Below are 23975 nucleotides of genomic sequence, written 5' to 3'. Positions count from 1 at the left end.
TCAGAGGACTGTAGATATCGACCCGTATCCCGTCTAATGTACTTCATTTCAACCAATCATTTGCGAAGTGATGCAGATCTAAGACACGCATCCAGAGGACGGTGCTTCTACTCTCCGTCCTACCAAGCTAGTTTGAGCAATGGAAGTGGAACACCACAGCGGTATTTTCAAATTGTTAATTACTCAGACGACTAGTTTCAACACTACATTTGAATCATCTTCAGGTCAAACGATTAACCAAATAAGTACTTCCAGTCATTGGCCCATGTACCATAGGACCCATACAATAACAAGGTGCCGTGGAGCCCTTTTCATCAGGATTGTATATTCCGAATGTGTAGTCTCCATTGACATGTATCATAATATCCATAAAATAACTATGTGGCGTAGACTGCTGTTCACCAGGACTCTTTATTGCTAACGTGTTTATTCCGAACGTGTCAGTAGCGACAACACGTTCGGAATACACAATCCTGAACAACAGCACTCAACGCCACTTAGTTCATGTGTACGCCTATAAAACATATCAGTGGAGACTACACGTTCGGAATATACAATCCTGATGAATAGCGGTCCACAGCACCTAGTTATAGTACGGATCCTATGATAAATGGGCGAGTGGCTGGATGTACTTATTTGGTTAATAGTAGGACCTGAAGGTAACGCAAATGTAGTGTTGAAACTAGTCGTCTGAGTAATCAATGGTAAGAAATTAGGGTTATGGTGTTCCATTTCCATTAATTGTACTGTCAGTCGCTGTTCCACGTCCACGAGAAGGATGGACTTTCAGAAGATGGTTTAGGTTTTTGTGGTTTCCATAAATCGCTTAAGGCAAGTGCCAAGATGATTTTCCTTTGAAAAGGAAACGACTGATTCCCTTCCCAACGTTCCCCAATCCAAGCTTGCTCTCCGCCTCTAACTATCTCGTCGTGGTCGACGGTACGTTTATCACAGATACCCCTTTCGTTTGCTTTTGGTTGTCGTTAACGAACGCATTACAACTTTACTCTTTCGCCTCCACACCATATCTCCAATTGTTTTTGGTGTTTGCTGGTCGTTGTTCCCTCTGCACTATTAATTTCATGCATTTCATTTTAAGATAACTATTCAATTCATGTACTGTATTTTAAGACAACTATTCATTTCCTTTACTATATTTTAAGATAAGTGCTGCGCATTCTCAGAGTAAACAGATTTGTTTATCTCACCCTGAGAGAAGTATTCAGTATCATGGTAATATAGTTACAAACTTGCACGAAGATATATCACGGTTCTTAAGTGAATACATTCAGACTCTGTAAACTTAGTCATTTGGGCAATTTTTCTGTCAATCGTTGGGGTGTATGAGGGGTTGCAGGATACTGCATTTTTGATGCTAATACCTTTTCCATCTCCAGTGACATAGACGAAGACGAGAAGTTAAACTTCAACCTTATTTCCTTTATTTTCATATGCGAAAAGTTTCAGAGGTCACGCATTGTTTAAATGTTTCAGGACAGCAGAAGTTGGTAACGTGTACTAGTGCTCTGGCCAATTTCACACGAAGTTTTTTATATCTTTTGAACATTTATTACAATTCATGAAGAGTTGTCGCCTTGAATCTCTATTGCAGATCGTCTAACACCCTAACACACTGTATCACAATTAATTTTTATTTAAATTGCAATCATAAGCCGGCCGCGGTGGTCTAGCGGTTCTGGCGCTGCAGTCCGGAACCGCGGGACTGCTACGGTCGCAGGTTCGAATCCTGCCTCGGGCTTGGGTGTGTGTGATGTCCTTAGGTTAGTTAGGTTTAAGTAGTTCTCAGTTCTAGGGGACTTATGCCCTAAGATGTTGAGTCCCATAGTGCTCAGAGCCATTTGAACCATTTTTTTTTTGCAGTCATAAAGTTGTTTGTGGCGAAGAAAATGTTTAACTTAATATATATACTATAAGGATAGGAAACTGAACCCTGTATGTTCTACATACATTTCGATTCGCTTGTTCTGCATTCTAACCCTACTTCCCTATCTACTTATATATCTACTCTACTAGGAACCCTTCAGCTGAATGGGCATTACTCGAGACTCCCTGAGTATCTGAAGGTTGTCACTATTCCAACTAAAACATTCATATTTCTTTACGTACTACACGAATATGTAATAAAAAATGGGGGTTCCTATTTAAAAAAACGCAGTTGATATCCGTTTGACCTACGGCAGCGCCATCTAGCGAGCCAACCATAGCGATTAGGACTCGTACGAACCCAAAACAGCCTTGCCGTTCTGGTACTGCGAACGGCTGAAATGAATGGGAAACAACAGTCGTAATTTGCCCCAAAGGCATGCAGCTCTACTGTATGGTTAAATGAGGATGGCGTCCTCTTGGGTAAAATATTCCGGAGGTAAAGTAGTCTCCGGGTGGAGACTACTCTAGCGGATGTCGTCATCAGGAGAAACAAAACCGCCGTTCTATGGATTGGAGAGTGGAACGTTAGATCTCTTAATCTGGCAGGTAGGTTAGAAAATTTCAAATAGGAAATGGATAGGCTGAAGTTAGATGTAGTGGGAATTAGTGAAGTTCGGTGGCAGGAGGAACAGGACTTCTGGTCACATAAATACAGGGTTATAAATACAAACTCAAATAATGAATAAAGAAATAGAAATATGGGTAAGATACTATGAACAGAATAGCGAACGCAGTATCGTAGGGAATATGTACACGGAGCTCGCGCCTACCACAGTAGTAAAAGTTTACATGCCAGATAGCTCCATAGATTACGATGAAATTGAAGTAATGTATGATGAGATAAAAGAAATTGCTCAGGTAGTTAAGGAGACAAACATTTAATGGTGACACGGGACTGAAATCCGACAGCAGGAAAAGGAAGAGAAGGAAAAATAGTAGGTGAATGTGGACCGGGGGAAAGGAATGAAAGAGGAAGCTGTCTGGAGAAATTTTGCACAGAGCGTAATTTAACTATAGCAAACATTTGGTTTAAGAACCATAAAAGTTCATTGTATACGTAGAAGAGGCCTGGAGACATTAGAAGGCATCAGATTGATTATATAATGGTAAGACAGAGATTTAGGAACGAGATTTTAAATTATAAGACATTTCCAATGGGAGATATCGACTCCAATCAAATTTTATTGCTTGTGAACTGTAGATTAAAACTGATGAAATTGGAAAAAAAGTAGGAAATTAAGAAGATGGGACCTAGACAATTTGAAAGAACCAAACATTTTTGAGAGTTTGAGAAGGAAACAGGGGAAAGGAATACCGTAGAAGGCGAATGGGTAGCTTTGTAAGATGAAATAGTGAAGACAGCAGAGGATCAAATAGCTAAAAAATCAGATTGACAGGAAGTGCAAAATGGTTCAGCAGGAATGGTTAGAGGACATATGTAAGGATTTAGAAGAAGAGTATTTCACTAGGCGAAAGATAGATACTGTCTTCAGGAAAATTAAAGACGCCTAGGGAGAAAAGGGAAGAAGCTATATAAATATCAAGAGCTCAGGTGGAAAACCAGTGTTAAGCAAAGAAGGGAAAGCTGAAAGGTGGAAAGAGTACATAGAGGTTATATACAAGGGAGACGAACTTGAAGGAAATATTATAGAAAGGGACTTAGACGTAGATGAAGAGGAAATGGGAGTTATGATACTGCGAGAAGGATTTGACAGAGCTCTTAAAGATCTAAGTCGAAACAAGGCCCCGGGGTAGACGATATTCAGTCGGAACTACTGACAGCCGTTGGAGAGCCAGCCGTGACAAAACTCTTCCACCCTCAGTATTCCGGAAGAATATACTAATTCCAGTTCCAATGAAAGCAGTTGCTGACAAGTGTGAAGATTGCCGAACCATCTGTTTAGTAAGTCATGGTTGCAAAGTAATAACATGAATTCTTTACAGAAAAGTAGAAAACCTGATGGAAGCCCACCTCAGATAAGATCAGATTGTATTCCTGAGAAGTGTAAGCAACACGCGAGGCAATACTGACCCTAAGACTTATCTTAGAAGATAAGTTAAGGAAAGACAAACGTACATTTACGGAGATTGAAGATTCAGAGAAAGCTTTGGATAATGTTGCTTGGAATACTCTCTTTGAAATTAAGAAGGCAGCAGGAGTAAAATACAAGGAGCGAAAGGCTATTTACAACTTGCACGGCAACCAGACGGCAGTTATAAAAGTCGAGGGGTATGAAAGGGAAACAGCTGTTGAGAAGGGAATGAGACAGGTTTATAGCCTATCCCCGATGTTATTCAATCTGTGCGTTGAACAAGTTGTAAAATAAAACAAAGTATTAAAGCTCTGGAAGAAGAAATAAAAACTTTAACTTTTGCTGATGGCATTGTAAATCTGTCAGAGACAGCAAACGACTTGGGAGAGCTATTGGAAGGTATGGACAGCGTCTTGAAAGGAAAATATAAGATCACCATCAACAAAAGCAAACTAAAAAAAGGATAATCGAATGTAGTCGATTTAAATCAGAGGATGCTAGACTAGGAAACGAGGCACTTAAAAAAGTAGCTGGGTTTTGCTATTTGGGCAGAAAAACAACCAACGATATCAGTAGAGAGGACATAAAATGTAGACTGTCAATGGCAAAGAAAGAGAAATTTTTTAACGTGGAACATAGATTTAAGTGTTAGGAAGCCTTTTCGGAAGGTATTTGTATGGAGTGTTCCCATATATGGAAGTGAAATATTGACGATATACAGTTTAAACGCAAATAGAATAGAAGCTTTACAAATGTGGTGCTACAGAAGAAAGTTGAAGATTAGATGGGCTAATTAGGTAACTGATGACAAGATACTGAATAGAATTGGGGAGACAAGACATTTGTGGCACAACTTCACCAAAAGAGGGATCTTTCTGAGACATCGAGGGATTACCAGTTTAGTACCGTAGGGGAGTGTGGGGGGAAAATCGTAGAGGGAGACCAAGAGATCAAAACACTAAGCAGATTCACAAGGATGTAGGTTGCAGTAGATATTCGGAGATAAAGAGGCTCTCCCAGCATGGAGTAACATGGAGTGCTGCATCAGACCTGTCTTCGGACTGAAGAGCACAACAAACGAGGGTACCATATAGACAGTCGTTTTTTCTCTCCCTTAGTTTTGAAGGGGAACGGAAAAGGGAATACCCAGCGGTAGTACAAGTCAGCCATGCACCGTACGGTGGCTTGTGGAGTATGTATGTACATGAAGGTGTTGTAAAAAGCTGAAGGAATTTGCCCCAGAAGTGGGCGAACTACTACCATTTGCTTTGAAGTGCCGGCCTGTCAACAGTCACATATTTCTGTGTACTGTTTCCAAATTTTAAACGAAGATGCTCTCTGACTTGGTTTAAAGTGGTTCAGTTGTAGTCATTCTCTTATATATGGGCAGTAAACCATACGCTCTTCTTATTTTAGTAAGTTCGTATCTTTCACGTAGCCTCTCGTTTATTTCCCAGTGTTTAGGGTGCTTTTGTCAATCTCGTCTCAGTGTCACCCAGTAACGTTTTCCTTTGCGAACGGTGTGGTCATACAATCGCTCAGAAACTGACATAATCGGTTCAATTTCTGGGATTGAAAACAATTTTACTAAGCATCAACAGCTCAAAAGTTTTCTAGTTTTGCGAGGTTCACAGGAGAGCTTCTGTGAAGTTTGGAAAGTAGGAGACGAGGTACTGGCGGAAGTAAAGCTGTGAGGACGGGGCGTGTGTCGTGCTTGAGTAGCTCAGTGGTAGAGCACTTGCCCGCGAAAGGGAAAGGTCCCGAGTTCTAGCCGGCACGGTAGTTCAGCGTGTTCGGTCAGAGAGCCAGTTGGCCTCTGTAATAAAAAACTGAGTGGAAGGATCAACCACAGACCTTGAACAGGATGTCTTGCGACGTCCGCAACGATAAAAAAAAAGGTTCGAGTCTCGGTCCGGCACACAGTTTTAATCTGCCAGGAAGTTTCAGCTCAACAGTTTGTCATACAGTGTGGGCTCCTATCTTTCCTGGTGCCACTCTATCCGTCGGATGGGAACGTTGCACTTGGCGTTCTTTATAGTTAAAGTACACCAATTCTGCGACGATCCTCCCAGAATTTAAGGAGAGTTGGAACGCCCGATCCCGACAGTGTTAAATTTAGTGATTTGGCTTCCCTGTATTTCAGGAAGCAATGTAGCCATTGACATGTTACTTTTACAGGACATTAAACTGTATGTTCTGAGCCTACTGAACTGCGATAGTGGCGTTTCAGCCACTGCTTTCGGAAATACAGTTTTAATTTTACAGTTAAAATTTTGTGTACTTTTTTTGTACGTTATCCTAAATAATTTTAATTATACATAACATTATGTCCTGCTTTTAGTTCTGTAGACTCAGAATATGTATGTTATTTCTCCCTGAAAATTTGAATACTCTAATCGAAGTGGTGTCTGTGATTTAGGGAAAATGCAACAGAAAATGTAAATTTTCAGGAACGCTTCAAATGACTCTGAGCACTATGGGACTTAACATCTGAGGTCATCAGTCCCCTAGAACTTAGAACTACTTAAACATAACTAACCTAAGGACACCGTGCGGTTCCAGGCGCTTCAATCTCGAACCGCGAGACTGCTACGGTCGCTGGTTCGAATCCTGCCTCGGGCATGGGTGTGTGTGATGTTCTTAGTTAGGTTTAAGTAGTTCTAAGTTCTTGGGGACTGATGACCTCAGATGTTAAGTCCCATAGTGCTGAGAGCTGGGCATGGGTGTGTGTGATGTCCTTAGTTAGGTTTAAGTAGTTCTAAGTTCTTGGGGACTGATGACCTCAGATGTTAAGTCCCATAGTGCTGAGAGCTATTTAACCTAAGGACATCACACACATCCATGCCCGAGGCAGGATTCGAACGTTCGACTGTAGCGCCTAGAACCGCTCCGCCACACCGGCCGGCTTTTCAGTTTCAAAAGGCTGTAACTCAATATATGCTTAATTTTTTTTATTTTTAGTCACTCAGACGCGCCCTGCATCAGACTGTATATCATCATCTTCATCTTTTTCCAAGGTTTTTCTTCTTTTCTACTTTCTGGATTCCTCAGTGGCCAACTGTGCTGTATACTGTGCTTTATCAATGCGAACCTTGTCCATCTGTTCAAGTTCTCTGACGCAGTTTGCTCCAGGATAAATTCCCGTGCTGTAGAACTTTCGCCTTACCAATGTTGCCATTATTAAAAGCAATAACAGCATCACTGACCCCCCACTTTAGTGTCTTCTTTCCAACAAAAACATTTTCTGGTAAACGGGTCCATAAAAGATTATTAAACGACTCATTGAGATTATGAGTCTCACCATGCAGACACTTCTTCACTAATTCAGGATTTGCTAGGTCTCTGTAAGTAAGTTTTATGATATCCATGACTGCTTCTAGGATGGAATGGTTCAAATGGCTCTGAGCACTATGGGGCTTAACTTCTTTGGTCATCAGTCCCCTAGAACGTAGAACTACTTAAACCTAACTAACCTAAGGACATCACACACATTCATGCCCGAGGCAGGATTCGAACCTGCGACCGTAGCGGTCGCGCGGTACCAGACTGTAGCGCCTAGAACCGCATGGCCACTGCGGCCTAGGATGGAACGTTTATGGCTGTATGAACTGTTTGAATACTGGGCATTGCGGCAATTGCACCATGAATCAGGTCCAGGAGGGCAAAGGGGGCGTACCGGTTTTCCATCAGTTGACATTCTGTGGAAGAAGGTAGCCCATACTGCCTACTTCATTTTCTACAAATCCTCGGTATTATTTCTAATGGCCATCCCACAATATTGCTGTTGTTCATCAATCATTTTGTCTGTCAGACTGCCTCTTATGGTTTTTACGATTAGAAAGTTTCTTGTCTCTCAAACTTTGTTTCAACTTCCTCAACCTGGTGCCCATCCTCTTCAGGACGTGACCAACACATTCCATTTTTTGTGTTAATCTTCTCGCCATAAGGCTGAGCGGCTACTACACTGTTATACGTTTTTGAGTCTCCATCACCTAAGAATTTAGTGTAACACAGTTCCCCTTTCATTCAAAAATCGACAAAAAATTTCAGTAGCTGTAGAGGCCTCCATACCACCACTTGTTCCTTCATAATTTCTGTCACAGATATTCCCTGATTTACACTTACAACAATGTTTGGTTAAAATCTGGAAATCCATTCCCTTTCCAGTATCCACACTGGTCATCGTAGCAACAGAATTCTTAGAACTGTAGCTACGCTTCTGCCAAATGCCACCAAAAGCTACTGATATGTCAGTCATACCATCATTTATTTCATCAGCTTCGTTTGCAGCACCCTTCACTGACTCACATGCAACAGATTCCACAGCAGCTCCAGTAAATCCTGCATACTTGTATTGTGCAAGATGGGTGTGGCATATTTATCACGGCACACATTGTTTCTGCAGCAATGTGTCCTTTGCCAATAGCTCTCAATCCAAAAAAGCACCTAACATTTACTTCAAAATAATTATCTTTACGCATATGAGAATTCCAAAATGAATGAGTATATTTACAACTGGTACAATGAATGATAAGTTTCCTGGTTAGTCCATTCGATACCTCACCACCTTCATGTAAACTAACTGGCCCTCCACATATTTTACAACACATACATTCACCTAGCCCCCAGGTTAGGATGTGTAAATCTATCAGAATACAACCTAACCTGCCATTTACATCACTTTCGTTTGGAGAAAACTGTGTATCACAACGTTTTATTGTAATCTTCGAAGCCCAAATGGGTGTTTCTTTTGTCTGTAACTTCACACGCCACATGTTATACAAAATGTTTCCCTTTACTTGAAGCTCTAATACCATGAAACCTATGTTTCCTAAAAACACTTTGTTTTGGCTTCATACTTTACTTTGTGAGAGATTTACTAATCTATTTATCGCTTTTCCTCCGAAAAACCTTAGGACCTCGACTTACGAAACTTAAGACTTACGACATACAACACATGTTTGCACTATGAAACGATAGTATACTGCTACCAATACAAACACGTAATTTAACCTTTATAACACAGCAATCCACAGCCTTCTGTATAAAAAATTACCGATTTTATTAGATCTTGAAGTAATTCACGTAAAAATTTTAACATTTTCAATCGATGTAGATCATATTTACAAAAAAAAAAAAAAAATACTTATCGTTTGATTTTATAAGTGACATATAAATCATTTTATTCGTAAAATTTCAAATTTTATCATGAGATAAAAATCCGAAGATGTGAATTTTTTTTTCCTTTCTATCTTCCCTTAATCCCACAGAACATATTTAGGAACTGCATGGGCGTAACATGGCAGTGATGTCAGAGATCCAGCGAATGATGCACAGCTTAAGATCCGTCATCTTTAGGAGGAAACATATCCCTCAGGAACCTATACGCATAAGAAAAAGTAACCTGCGTCAGTCTATTGCAATGCCTACATCCTGTGTTATAGACAGTAACTACGTATTTTACTTCACTTGTTTCTGGACTTTCAGTACAGTTATTTTAAATGCGGCCTTCTCATGGCTTAAATGATATCAACAAATATAGCACATAACCTGCTACGGGATACTCTGCTTTATGAGACTAAACCCTGTAATTATCCTCTTACGTAAGGTATCACTGCGGATAAAAACGTTATCTTTATGTTATTTATGGGTCCACATCTAATTGCGTTCACGTCTAAGTAGTTGAAGTGTTACTCCACCACGGAAAAGCTTGAAACTTGGCTGCAAAGTAGGGATATCAGTTATTGCTGAAACAACCGGTTTTCGGTTACACCGGTTCCTTCCGTCTCCAGTTTAACCTGACTATTAAAACCCCTCAAAATAACAGGTTAAAATAATCGATTTTCGGTTTTTTTATTTCTGTTACTTCCAGTGTTTTTGTCGAACAAGCATTTTGTAAGCTATTTTCTTTGTTGATAGAAGAAATTTCCTGATCGTTCTTCCAATTAATCTGTCTGGCATCTGTTTTACTTGCTACAAATATTATGTGGTCGTTCGGTATGATATCGCTCTGTACATACGCTCCTTGGTATTTTACGAAAGTAACTGTTTCGAATGATTGTTCTGCAGTTGTGTAATGATACAATAAAGTGTATTCCTGCCTATGTATTCGCAATACGGCACATTTGTTTACGTTGAGGGTCAATTGCCATTCTCTGCAGGTCTTCCTTGAATTTCACTACTATTTTCTACCGTTGCGACTTCTCTGTACGCGACAGTATCATCTCAGGAACTTCCGAACTTATATACTATGACCTAGTAGATAACGTCGAAAGTGGTATGTATATATATATGCATCCACATTCAAATACAGAGGCGTGTAAACAGGCAGAGTATGGCGCTACATTCGGCAACGCCTATATTACACAACAAGTGTCTGGCGCCGTTGTTGATTGGTTACTGCTGCTACAATGGCAGATTGTCACGATTTCAGTGAGTTTGAACGTGATGTTACAGTCGGCGCACGAGCGATGGGACACAGTCTCTCCCAGGTAACGATGAAGTGGGGATTTTCCCGTACGACCATTTCACGAGTGTATCGTGAATATCAGGAATCTGGTAAGACATCATATATCCGAAATCGCTGCGGCCGGAAAAAGATCCTGTAAGAACTGGACCAATGACGATTGAAGAGAATCGTCCAACGTGACAGAAGTGCAACCCTTCCGCAAACTACTGTGGATTTCAGTGCTGGGCCATCAACAAGTGTCAGTGTGCGAACCATGCAACGATACATGATCGATAGCAGCTTTCGGAGCCGAAGACCCACTCGTGTACCCTTGTGACTGCATGACACAAAGCTTTACGCCTCGCCTAGGCCCTTCATCACCGACATTGGACTGCTGATGGCTGGAAACATGTTGCCTGGTCGGACGAGTCTCGTTTCAACTTGTATCGAGCGGATGAACGTGTACGGGTATGGAGACAACCTCATGAATCCGTGAGCCCTGCATGTCAGCAGGGGACTGTCCAAGCTGGTGGTCGCTCTGTAATGGTGTGGGGCGTGTGCAGTTGGAGTGATATGGGACCCCTGATACGTCTAGATATGACTCTGACAGGTGATATGTACATAAGGACCCTGTCTGCTCACCTGCATCCATTCGTGTCCATTGTGCGTTCCGACGGACTTGGGCAATTCCAGCAGGACAATGCGACACCCCACACGTCCGTAATTGCTGCAGAGTGGCTTGAAGAACACTCTTCTGAGTTTAAACACTTCCGCAAGTCACCAATTTCGCCAGACATGAACATTATTGAGCATATCTATAATGCATTGCAACGTACTGTTCAGAAGAGATCTCCACCCCGTGGAGCTGTTACGGCTTTATGGACAGCCGTGCAGGATTCATGGTGTCAGTTCCCTCCATCACTACTTCTGACATGACAGACATTAGTCGAGAGTCGAGTCCACGCCACGTCGTGTTGCGGCACTTCTGCGTGCTCACGGGCCCTACACGATATTAGGCAGGTGTACCATTTCTTTGGTCCTTACAAACCATATGACCCACAAGATTATTTGAGTTCTATGAGATGGTGCTGTTGCATAGAGAGAAGTCCCGACTGTAGAAAACTGTAGCGAAATGCAGGGAGACCTACAGAGGACAGACCCTTGGTGCAGAGAGTGCTAGTTGAGCCTCAAAATAAACAAATATGACGTACTGCAAATACATAGGCACAAACACCCGTTATTGTATGATTACATAATTGAAGCATACTCACTGGAAGCCGTTACTTCATAAAATACCAAGGAATATGCCTACGGAGCGTATAGTCCCCTTTCTGAACGGCATGTTGTGTACTGTTTGCTAACTTTTCGACGCAATCACATACAGCTGGTCTGATATTCTGCACGCTAGTTATTAGTTCATTAGGCGGTAGCGCGTAAATGTGTCGAATGCCTTCCTGAACTCAAGGATAACGTTATCTACCTGGGCGCCTGTATCTACTAATTATTGGATCTCTTGGGCGAACAGAAAGAGCTGGGTTTCACAGGACCGTTGTTTTCGGAACTCATTTTCGGAATCCAGAATTGTCGTAATAGGCAAGCATAGAGCATGTTCGAAACTTCTAAAACTGACCGACATCAGAAATAGAGGCGTCTGTTCAATAACTTCTTGAGAACTAGAATGACATGTGTTTTTTTCTCAATCATCAGGAACAATTAGCTCTTCCAAAGACCGACCATACACTGCTGCTGGGAGAGGGCAAGTTCTTTTGCATACTTTATGTAGAATCGTACTGGTATTCCATCAGGTCCAATCGCCTTCCGGTTTTTGACGAATTTTCTTTTCTTTTGTGATTTATTTCGATATCAGCCAATTTATCGTGTATGCGACGGTATAAAAAGAGACACTAAAGTGCGATTTTCGTCTGTGAAACAGTTCGGAAAAAAGACGTTCGATATATCGGAGTTTTCTGTGTCGTCTTCCGTTTCTCTACCATTATGGTCACAGAGAATCTGGATAGATGGATTCGATCCGTTAACTGATGTAATATGAGACGAAAACGTCTTAGGATTTTCTATCACTTCGGTAGACAATTTTACTTTCGAATTCGTTGAACGCCTTACGCATGGATGTCCTTACACTAATTTTGGCTTCGTTTAACTTTTGTTTGTCTGTAAAGCTTTGACTACATTTTTAAAACAAGTGTAATTTAAAAACAAAAGAATTTAGCACTGTTGCTATGACAACTTGATATCCCGCTTTTTTATCAGGTTGTTAGTAAAAAGTGGAAAACACCTCTTACAACCGAGACAAAAAAATAGCGAAAAATACCGGTTATTCGGAAGTAAACTGTCGGTGTCGTTTTTAACCTGTCGGTTTTTCACATCCCTACTGCAACGACGTATCGCCTTTCTATACACGATCTGTACGATGGTGTACATATGCCACTGTGTATCCGAAAGTACCAATTAGAAAACATAGCTGTTTCAACCGACACACGAACTGCAAACAGATATGAGAGACTACAGTGTCTGAAGTAATAATGCGTAGACTCTCGATTCTCGAATCATCATTCACGCAGCTAACGAACGACGCTTAGACAGGTTTCTACAACTAACAAGCTACTTGGACGTTCGGAGACAAAACCCAGACAATGTAGAGCCAATTTAAAAACATTAGCTTCATATTTATGTGCTGATTCTCTGGCCCAGCGAAAACACCCAACACACCGTATTTGGCTGCCAACGGGTTTCAAGGATACTGACTTCTGAAGTAGTATCTTGGCAGAATAACTGGAATGTGTTCCTTCTGGAGCGCTCTGTGTTAAATGAAAACATTATGGTAAACGTACGAGTACGTTGAGTGTGAATACTGGGTGCACTGTTATGATACCTAGAGGTCCAGTGTAAGAAAAAATCTAATTAATCATTCGGTTTTTCAGCTCTTGCAGAAGCCTTGTTTCTAGGCAAAATTACTGCATATGAGATCCACCTGTTATGCAAACTGGTTTTTGTATAAACTCAAACATTCTTCAGCACCTCTGTGCTCTCGTCGGTGAGTATTCTTTATTCGATTTTGTAAAATTTTAATGTGTTCTAAGTAATGATATTATGGCGAAATTAAGCCTAAAAACAGTTTTTGTCTATATTTGTCATTATCTTAATTAGTCTACATTATTGGGCTATGTAGGGCTCTTTGAATATTATTGGACATTGTCAACTTCACATCTGCAATTGAAAGTTGTTACTGTGAGTTAAGTTTGCGATTTAACAAATCAATTTATGTCCAACCATAATTTTTTCCGAAAGTATTTCTCGACTATATTATGCGATTTCTTGCAGTTATTTCGAAATACCCTTCTTCCTCTGCGTTTCAACAACCATTGACAACGGCTGTTCAAAACAGGCACCGCGCCATGGTCGCAAAGAAGTGGACAAGTTTTATGTTATGGGGGACTGTTATCTGAGCTTCCACGGAACATGCGACAGTAATTAAATGCACAATGACAGGTGTGGAGTACGTGCGTATTATCGCTGAGCACATGGATCGCATCTTGCTTGATGTCTTCCCCGAAGTCGATAGCATCTTCCAGCACCATAGCTGTCCGTGGCACAATCGTGCTACGGTGCTTTGTGTAGCATGGTAGTAACTCGCTTTCCTACCTTCGCCACCAAATTTACGTATAATGAACTCCATGGAACACATCCAGTATGCTATCGGGCGGCAACCAGCCCCTAAAAGCCATCGGCCCGTAATTTACAAGAATCGCGTGATCTGCTGCAACATACTTCCAAAAACCTATCAAGGACTCGTCAAAACCATGCTACGCTAAGTCACTGTTGTCAAGACACTTAGAAGCAGGGAGTCAAAACGTTTTGGCTCATTACATACATTTTGAAAATTTGCGCTATTACAGGAAGAGTGATTTCCTGACATGCAAAGTCACACACTATCTTGCCGTTACAATCGCGCTCTCCCAACTTTTGGTTAAAGACACGTCTGTTCAATCCAGAAGTCTACAGTCACTTTCGCATTAGCCACAAAAATGAACGATTTATCGTTGTTCCAGATTTCCACTTCCAGTTTTTAGCACAAAGCTGGGAACCCTTGTACTTTAATTGCTGACTCCGCAAGTTTCTTCAGTTACACCATCTCTAGTTGAAGCCATCCATCGATACTTAGATCCGGTAGAGTTACTAAATTGCGAAGAAGTGGGCTGCTTGTGTCATCCGCTGTTCTAAATAGTGCCAGACATTTTCTTTCTTATTAAAAGAGGTAATTTAACGGATCATCTCAGGTGCAGTCGTTAAACCGGAAACGTGTGCGTGCAGTTCTGTGAAGAAGCTGTCGCGGTCATGAAAGACGGGAGTCTGTTGCATATTTACCTTCTCCATGTCTATGTTTAATCATTAAAGACGCGACGTGCGAACGCATCCTTCGTGAGACGAAATTGGGGCTCCACTTCTGTCATGCTCATGACAATGTGGGGGCGGTAACCGTCGATCACGCAGGCTTAGCTGTGCGTACGATACGCATTTTCGAAGTACCATTCGAACTTCTTGCAGATGTCCGGGCACTGTGGTATCACATAGTCAACAAGAAATATGCCACGAAACAGTGACGGCGCAACATTGGTTTGCCGGATTCCCCTCCTTATCTCCTTTGCCAGCAACTCGACACTGATGACCACCGTCTGACATACACCTCATCGCAAGATGTCTGGCGTTTCGTGCAGCAAATTATTGCCTGCTATCTCGGAATGCCACCAGACACGATCGAACCGCCTAGAAGCCCGAAGGCCAAACATTTTCCCTCCGCCAAATATCAGGTCACTTAGTCGGTCAAGGGGTGGGCTTTCGGTTACCTCTTTCATGAGGGACCTAATTTCCGTCTCGACTTCTGGATCTATTTACGAACAGCCCATGCAGCTCTTGACAACACGCCACGTTACCTAACAGTATTTGCTAACTATCTTTGAGAGGTCTTTGTTGGACCTCCACTAAGTTGGGGGGTGCCTGGAGCTGGGGGCACCACCCCTCCTCCCCCTCCCCTCCTTGGCTGGCCTATGATCGATTGTACCTCCGACCTGCGCAGAAGGGAGAGCGCGTTGTAGATTGCACGGATTTTGTTTCATTTCCTTTTTCTTTTTCTTTTCCTTAACCCAACATTAATTTTTTTTCTCTGTCGCTGATGTATGTTCCACATAATTTCATAATGATAATGAATATTACAAAAACAAAATGCAGATAAATAAACAAGAACAATGCCTTCTGTTGATTCCCGTGTGTCCCACTTCCCTGTGCTCCACAGGCCCGGTGGTGGTGAGAGGGGCCTCGGGTTTCGACCCCTGCCCACTTTGTTCCCTGAGCCCCATCGGTCCACTATTCCGTAAAAAAGCGGTTAACGCGAATGCTCACGTAAATCAGAAAATTCGGGTTCGACTCCCTCGCTGTTGGTTTCGCTCAATGCCCAAGTGCATCTAATGCTGAATATTTCTTTCGTCACGTATTCCACACAGCTGCTGATCGAATCAGTTGTGTCTGTTCTTTCGGACATGCATCACTCGCATGTATAAAGTGATTGTGCTTTAGTTTTCGCACAATATGCCCTTGCTTCATGACTACGTAGATGATATTTTTCAGAAAATCTGGTCATGTGTCTCCAGATTCGTAGATATTACACACCAACTTAAAACAGAAAGATACTTATCTGGTCCTTCTGCCTTATCATATCGCAAGTTTTCCAAAGCTTAATTAGTTTTACAACGCTTAATTATATTGTGAGGCTTATAGTGAATCCCCTCTGTCTTCCATATCGAATCCAATTGTTTCCTTAGTCACTTAATCAGGCGATTCCTCCCCCCACAGAGGCTTTCAGTGTACTCTTATCACCTATCTACATCTACGTCATTACTATGTTATTCACAATAAAGTGCCTGGCAGAGGGTTCCCTCCTCTGCACTTAACAGTGGAATTCCCATTGCACACTTAATGTTGACGACCTTGCTTTTAATTTCACCAAAAGTTAATTTGATTTTCCTACATGCTGAATCAGTCTTTCAGAAGACCAATTCTGTTTCGATTTCTTCACATTTTTCCTGCAGCTATTTCTCCTTGGCTTCACTGCACTTTCCCGTTGTTATATTCCTAAGTGACTCACATTTCCGTATTCCAGCATTTCCCTGAATATTTATGTAATTTTTTTTCGTCGATCAGTTAAAGTACCCAAGGTTTCTCTGCAGTTATCTTCCTTGTACGTAGCTTTGTATGTCCAGCTTCTGTGATCGCTCTTTTTATATATGTCTATTCCTCAATAACTGAACTACCAACGGTAGTATGCGTTATCGCAGTATCTATTGGTTCATCATTCCACGGTACTACAATGTCCCAAATCTTTCCACAATGGTTCTTCTGCACGAGCCTCTTGAGCTTTAGCCTACATTTTTTCATTCTGTATTGACGTCTGCGTGTATATTCACTCCTGGGAACACATTAAAAACCAATATCTGATTTCAGAATCTCTGTCGTACCATCATAAAACCCAGCTGAAAGCGTCCTGTACCTGCAAATCTTTACCAAGTATACCTCCTACTCTTATGACTTTTTAACAATGTATTCTTTATTGTTTGCTGAAATTTATTGCAGAACTAAATTCGCTTTACTCTTCTCTCACTCCTGTTAGTGAGTCCAGATTCTTCCATAACTCTTTCTTCTGATCTTTCCCCTACTACCGCGTCCCTATTGCCCACGATTATTAGATTATCATCAGTCTGAGCAAAACTGTTTAATACTCCGATATAAATAAGTAAGCTTGTACACCTATTGTCAAATGGTTCAAATGGCTCTGAGCAGTATGGGAACATCTGAGGTCATCAGTCCCCTAGACTTAGAACTACTTAAACCTAACTAACCTAAGGACATCACACACATCCATGCCCAAGGCAGGATTCGAACCTTCGGCCGTAGCAGCAGCGCTGTTCTAGACTGAAGTACCTAGAACCGCTCGGCCACAGCGGCCGGCACACCCATTGTCAGTCCCATGAAAATCCATTTGGGTGCTTTTCTGTATCATTTTAATACACTGCACATAGGACTGTACCGTACTTTTCGAGTGTTTGTGGTTCTATAACCACGAGAGCATGTCGCATTGTTTAGAAGTGCCTTTGTCTACAAAGATAGTACAAGATTATCTCCACGGTATGAGGGATGGGAAGAGTTAACTTCAATATGTTCTGTGTGTTGATGCAAGAGTGGCAACTGAATCTGAAATGCCATCCGGGGTGGCCGAGCGGTTCTAGGCGCTACAGTCTGAGGTTTAAGTAGTTCTAAGTTCTAGGGGACCGATGACCTCAGCAGTTAAGTCCCACAGTGCTCAGAGCCATTTTCTTGAATCTGAAATAAACAAATAAACCAATATCCATGATGACGTTCAGAATGATCAGTTTCTTTCCAAGGAGGATAATGTGGTGGAATTGCTATTCAGAGCTAACAGAGATGTAGAATTCATTGTGAGTGTCAGGCAAACCTGTTATGAAGATGACACATTAGACAAACCATTTTCGGTCACATTCATGTTATCCAAACTAGTCACTGCTAGTATTGCTACTAAAATCGGTGGAGAGGAAAGGATAAAAATAAAGTACTTGTGATTTTGGAACTCAGTTTATTGCAAAAATAATTTGTACAACATCTGGGTTCGACTGATAGACTGAGACAGTCGCAGGACAGGTCCTTCAGCCGAGCAGGGCAGCTTTGTACTGGAGGTGGGCGATGGCGTTAGCGTGGTGGATGGCGGGGATGCCGGCAGCGTAGACGGCGGCCAGGGGCAGCCCAGACACGGGGTCTGCGGGGGTGGCGGCGGCCAGGGCTGCGGACTGAGCGTGGGCCGCAGCGTGGGCGGCCTTGGCGCTGGCCACCTGTAAAGGGAGGAGCGTCTTGTCAGTAACACCGTCTCACCACTTGGTATGTATACTGTTTTGAAGGGGGTGTAGGAAATGGTGTACAAGTACATACCTCAGGAGTGTCCAGGGGAACACCGCCAGGTCCGATGACGATGTTGGCGGGTCCAGCGACGACGGGGGCGGCCACGGCGTAGCGAGCGGCGGCGATGACGGGGGCGGCGGCGATGGCCGGAACGCCCAGGATGTTGCGAGCGGCCTCGGCGGCCTGGATGTTGAGGTGCGCCGCCTTGGCGACGGCCACGTGGGGCTCGTCGGCGGGCACGACGGAGGCCACGGGCACGCCCAGCGTGTTGCGCGCCGCCTCCGCCGCCTGCGTCGCCAGGTGCGCCGCCTTAGCCACGGCCACGTCGGGGGCGTCGGCGGGCACCGGGATGGCGGCGGGCACCCCCAGACCCAGACCCAGGTAGCCGGGCTTGGCCAGGGCCACAGCCAACACGGAGCTCAGGATCACCTGCAGACAGCGTATGCATTAGACATCATTGAACTCTCTAGAAGCTGGGTACTTATTGTACTGCTGTGTTTATCGTTTCAGAATCTTTCTTCTAGACTTTTCATTAATTAAAACTGCTTGATAATACGAGGCCTCGAACTAGGATGCTCTATAAGGAAAACAAACACTCTAAACCCGAGAGTATTTAAGAAAACCGCCCTCTTGAGTAATAAAATATTTAAAACATTTCATCAGTTTTGTAAAATTTCGTGTACTCAGAGATTTAAAATGTCCTATGTGTCATCTGTTCCTTAGATTTATGGGCAAGTAAACTGCACGGATGTAACCACATAAATTTTTAATAGCACAACTTCGGATCTGCCTTTCTGCACTTAATAGTGCCTACCACCTGTACTTGTGACCTTTAATGTGACAGAAATAATTATTTATACAACGTGTGACTCGCGTGATACGTTCAGGACAGTATCCTTCGAAACTGATAGTTATACAGTAATAATAATGAGCGTATGGCATTGGTTGCCAGGAGAGTACTCGCGGGGCTCCACAAGTTCTTTAACGTCACTACGGCGACTTGCGAGTGAATGAGGATGAAATGATGATGAAAGACACACAACACCCAGTCATCTCGAGGCAGAGAAAATCCCTGACCCCACCGGGAATCCAACCCAGGACCCCGTGCGCGGGAAGCGAGAACGCTACAGCAAGACCACGAGCCGCAGACAGCTATACAGTGTTAGTATAACTGTGGTAAAATTTTGGGAAGATGTGGTTCATCTGTAAAGGAGACCGCTTATGAAACACTAATGCGACCTATTCTTGAGTACTGCTCGAGCGTTTGGGAGCCCTATCAGGTCGGATTGAAGGACCACATTGAAGCAATTCAGAGGCGGGCTGCTAGATTTGTTACTGGTAGGTTTGATCATCACGCGAGTGTTACGGACATGCTTCAGGAACTCGGGTGGGAATCTCTGGAGTAAAGGAGGCGTTCTTTTCGTGAATCGCTACTGAGGAAATTTACAGAACCAGCATTTGAGGCTGACTGCAGTACAATTTTAGTGCAGTCAACTTATATTTCGCGGAAAGACCACAAATATAAGATAAGAGACATTAGGGCTCGTACAGAGGCATATAGGCAGTCATTTTTCCCTCGTTCCGTTTGGGAGTGGAATAGGGAGAGAAGATGCTAGTTGTGGTATGAGGTACCCTCCACCACGCAACGTGTGGTGGATTGCGGAGTATATATGTAGATGTAGTACACCGTTATGATTACTCCTGTATAGTATCACAGCACAATTCTTCGGCAACAACTTGATTTCGTTTTGTGTAACATAAATTCTTCCTCGCTGATTTGGAACACAGATCATCGTCATGGTGATAGAAACATGGATCTGAAACGTTGGAGTATTTTACGTTGTGCCGTAATTATATTATTGAAACTGTTTGCGTCAATATGAATTCATAAGACTCAAGCGAGACAAAAAATGAAACATTATTTATTCGTAATTTCTGCTACCAGCCAAAACAGTGACTGGAAGCAGAAATTACGAATAAATAGTTATCCCACACAGTCACGGTTCACAAACGTAGCCATTATGGCTGAAAATAAAAATGAAACATTGTTATTATTAATACATTATGTCTTCCTAATGGTAATGGAATGTTCAAGCCTAATAAAATTCCTCGTGAGACTAAAATCACGTCTATTACGTACTATTGTCTGTCCATTGTAATACAAAAGAACCTGTTATTCCAGTTAACAATATAGTAGCAGCGCCGTACGTTACGCAGAGCTAATTAGACACTAGTCTTTCGGAATGTAATCTGTTTGTCTCATCAATGGAGAGGGTACTTCCGCTGTTCTCTGTATCTACATCCATGTGTCTACTCCGAAACCCACTGTGAAGTGCATGACGAGGAGCACATATTACCTTCATTGCCTCCCTTCCTTGTTCACCTACGTACGGAGAGAGCCAATAACGCCGGTTTGTGTGTCTCCCTGCGCACCCTAATATCTCTTATCTTATTCTCATACTTCGGCGGCACCATGATGGTCGTGTAGTCTGTTTCGAAAACGGAATCTCTAAATTTACCCAAGAGGGTTTCATGTGAGCGACGTCGACTTCCTCCAAGAATTCTTATTCAGGTTCCCCAAGCATTTATTTTACACTTTCATATGAACTATACCGGCCTTTTACGGTCCTTGCAGAATGTTTCCGAATGAGTGCGGTGTCAAGTCTATTTGATAAGGGTTTCAGACACTGGAACGGTACTCTAGAACTGGTCACTTTAGCGTCGTATGTATGCTTTCCTTTACAGACGGAGTGATTATTTCCCCGACAAATCTAAGTACTTCATTCATTTTCCGTAACACTGAATGAACATGTTCGTCCCATTTAGTGATACTCTAAAGTACTCATAAGATCTGACGTGCTCGAGATATTCATCCTGTTATCAGATAATACCTCTTTGTTATAGGTGTTATATTACTTTCAAAGACAGCTACCATTCATTACACATGGTGGAAATTTTGTCCAAATCGTTCTACAATTTCTTATGACCGTCCAACTACGCTACTTCCCTGTATTCAACCACATCCTTGACAAACAATCTTATCGTGCTGCTGATCCTATTTGATAAGCTGTTTATAATTTTGGAAACATTAGAGGTCGCTGTGCACTGCCTTGGGAACGGGTAGACAGAATGACACGGCGGTCGATCGGTACCGTTGGGTCTTCCGAGGCCTCTTCTGACGGAGGAGGAGGTGTACATTGCTTTGGGGCATAAACGACGTCGACTATTCCTCAAGCCAGTCACGTACTTGCGAAGATACTTCATATCATCGAACCTCTGACAGGTGTCACGACCACGTGCGTAGCTTGCTGTCGGCTACTCACCAGGACCTTCATGTCTTCTGCGGCTGCTGCTTCGGACTGAACTGTTCCTGCCCAGTGTGTGGCTGGTCGCGGGCTTATATAGCGCGGGCCGGCCTCGTCTTCCCCGCCACATCCTGCCACCTCGGACCGCTACGAGACCGCGTGGTCTTCGGCGATGGGCGGTGCCCTCTACCGCGGCGGTAAACATCAGTCTGTCTGATGCAATACTCGGCAGTGCAACAGCTTCTGCTTCTGCCTTGCCACACGGAGCTTCCATGTTACAGGGATCGTCGGCTTACTAACCCAAGTTCCAGCAGATATTTACCTTCACGGCGTCTGCAATGATGTTACCCTCATACAAGGGCATGATTGTAGCTCGATACTACATTCAGCAGTGCTCCAATCTGGAAACATTCTTTATATGGAACCCTATAATAGCTAACAAAGTAAGTAGTTAAACCCCCATCTTCTTCATTTATTTTCGTTAACATCGGAAGAAAACCACGTCATACCACACTTACTGCTGATATATCTACTATGTAATGTGTCTTACTTTATCAAAGTAAACGAGACCTAATGAATAATAGTCAACAGAGACTATGTGACTCACTAACGAACGTCATTATTCTCTAGCGACAACCATTATTAAGGTATAAAACATTCTCACTTTTGAAACTTCCTGGCAGATTAAAACTGTGTGCCGGACCGAGACTCGAACTCGGAACCTTTGCCTTCCGCGGGCAAGTGCTCTACGAACTGAGCTACCCAAGCACGACTCACGGCCTGTCCTCACAGCTTTACTTCTGCCAGTACCTCGTCCCCTAGCTTCCAAACTTTACAGAAGGTATCCTGCGAACCTTGCAGAACTTGCTGAAGAAAGGGTATTGCGGAGACATGGCTACGTCACAGCCTGGGGGATGTGCTACAGGAAAGCTTCTGTAAAGTTTGGAAGGTAGGAGACGAGATACTGGCAGAAGTAAAACTGTGAGGACGTGGCGTAAGTCGTCCTTGTGTAGCCCGGATAGTGTCGCTCCGGCGGACTTTTGGACACGCCTCCAAGTACATCACCACATCGACTCTATCGGGCCACTTTCGCGAACTATTTACAGAGTATTCTCACCGCCCCGCCTCAAAGCTGGAATCTCAATGAACCGTGCCAGCCAAGACTGGACGATCCCACGTTCCCCTTTAATGGTCAATGATAGAATGCATTTTTTTCTGATGGCGCGCCAAAGTGGAGCATGGCGCGAAAAGTATTCCTATTTTATTTCACTTCTCTTTTCTCCTCCTCTTCTAAGTTACTTTTTCTTTACACATATATATCCTTTTCACTAATAGTTCTCTATCTGCAGCCTATTTGTTTTCGTTCTCCTGTGCTCCTCACCAAAAAAGAAAAAAAAAGTAACACAATAAAAAAATTTGGGTTGCTGCTGATCGTGAGTCTGTATACTCATTTATGTTAACAAAAAAAATGCCTTTGCGGAAATATAGCTAGCTTTTATGTTTTTACGTTTTCAAAGGATATTGTGTTATTTTATGAAGAACGTCGTCTTTTATTTTCATACACAAGAGGTTTTTATTTGTTTTCTCCTTACCTGCAACTTTAACTCATGTTATAGGTGTTTTTCTCTTCGAAGAAAAAAACAAAATATAAAGAAATAGACAAAAAACCAAAAAAAGAAAAAAAGGTAAAACAAAAAAACTAAAAAAAGTGGTCAGCGTGACAGATTGCCGTTCTACGGGCCCGGGTTCGAATCCCGACTGGGTCGGGGATTTTCTCCGCTCAGGGACTGTGTTATATATTTTTTTTAAAAAAGGTAGAGCACTTGCCCGCGAAAGGCAAAGGTCCCGAGTTCGAGTCTGGGTCTGGCACACAGTTTTAATTTGCCAGGAAGTTTCATATCAGCGCACACTCCGCTGCGGACTGAAATTCTAATTCTGGATTCTCACTTTTCTTGCCACGTCAAATCAGAGTAAAATGATCAGTTTTCGACGAAATACTCCATGCTCTTCGTTAAGAGCAAGTGACTGTCGGTTGTTCCTGACGATGACGAAAGAGAATTTCGTAGAAAGTTAGAGACTTTGCTCAGATTTGCTACGTCAAGAAAACCGAGAATGTTTTATACCAGGATGTCATTGGTTCAAATGGCTCGAAGCACGATGTGACTTAACATCTGAGGTCATCAGTCCCATAGACTTAGAACTACTTAAACCTAACTAACCTAAGGACGTCACACACATCCATGCCCGAGGCAGGATTCGAAC

The 23975-nt window shown here is 42.7% G+C and overlaps 1 protein-coding gene across 1 annotated transcript in view; it reads right to left on the bottom strand.

Moving 5' to 3' along the window:
- Positions 1-18068: 18068 nt before the first annotated feature.
- The window catches only part of LOC126253582 (cuticle protein 18.7-like), a 261847-nt gene continuing 255940 nt past the window's right edge, over positions 18069-23975 (bottom strand). Inside the window, exons 2-3 of the mRNA XM_049955009.1 lie at positions 18439-18837; positions 18069-18341 (exon numbers count right to left, since the gene is read on the bottom strand). Coding sequence (XP_049810966.1) covers positions 18159-18341; positions 18439-18837 — 582 coding nt within the window. The 3' untranslated portion in view covers positions 18069-18158. The remainder of the gene's footprint in view (positions 18342-18438; positions 18838-23975) is intronic.

This window comes from Schistocerca nitens, chromosome 4, assembly GCF_023898315.1.
Source record: "Schistocerca nitens isolate TAMUIC-IGC-003100 chromosome 4, iqSchNite1.1, whole genome shotgun sequence".
Classification (NCBI taxonomy): domain Eukaryota; kingdom Metazoa; phylum Arthropoda; class Insecta; order Orthoptera; family Acrididae; genus Schistocerca; species Schistocerca nitens.
This window is presented reverse-complemented; position numbering and strand designations above follow the sequence as displayed.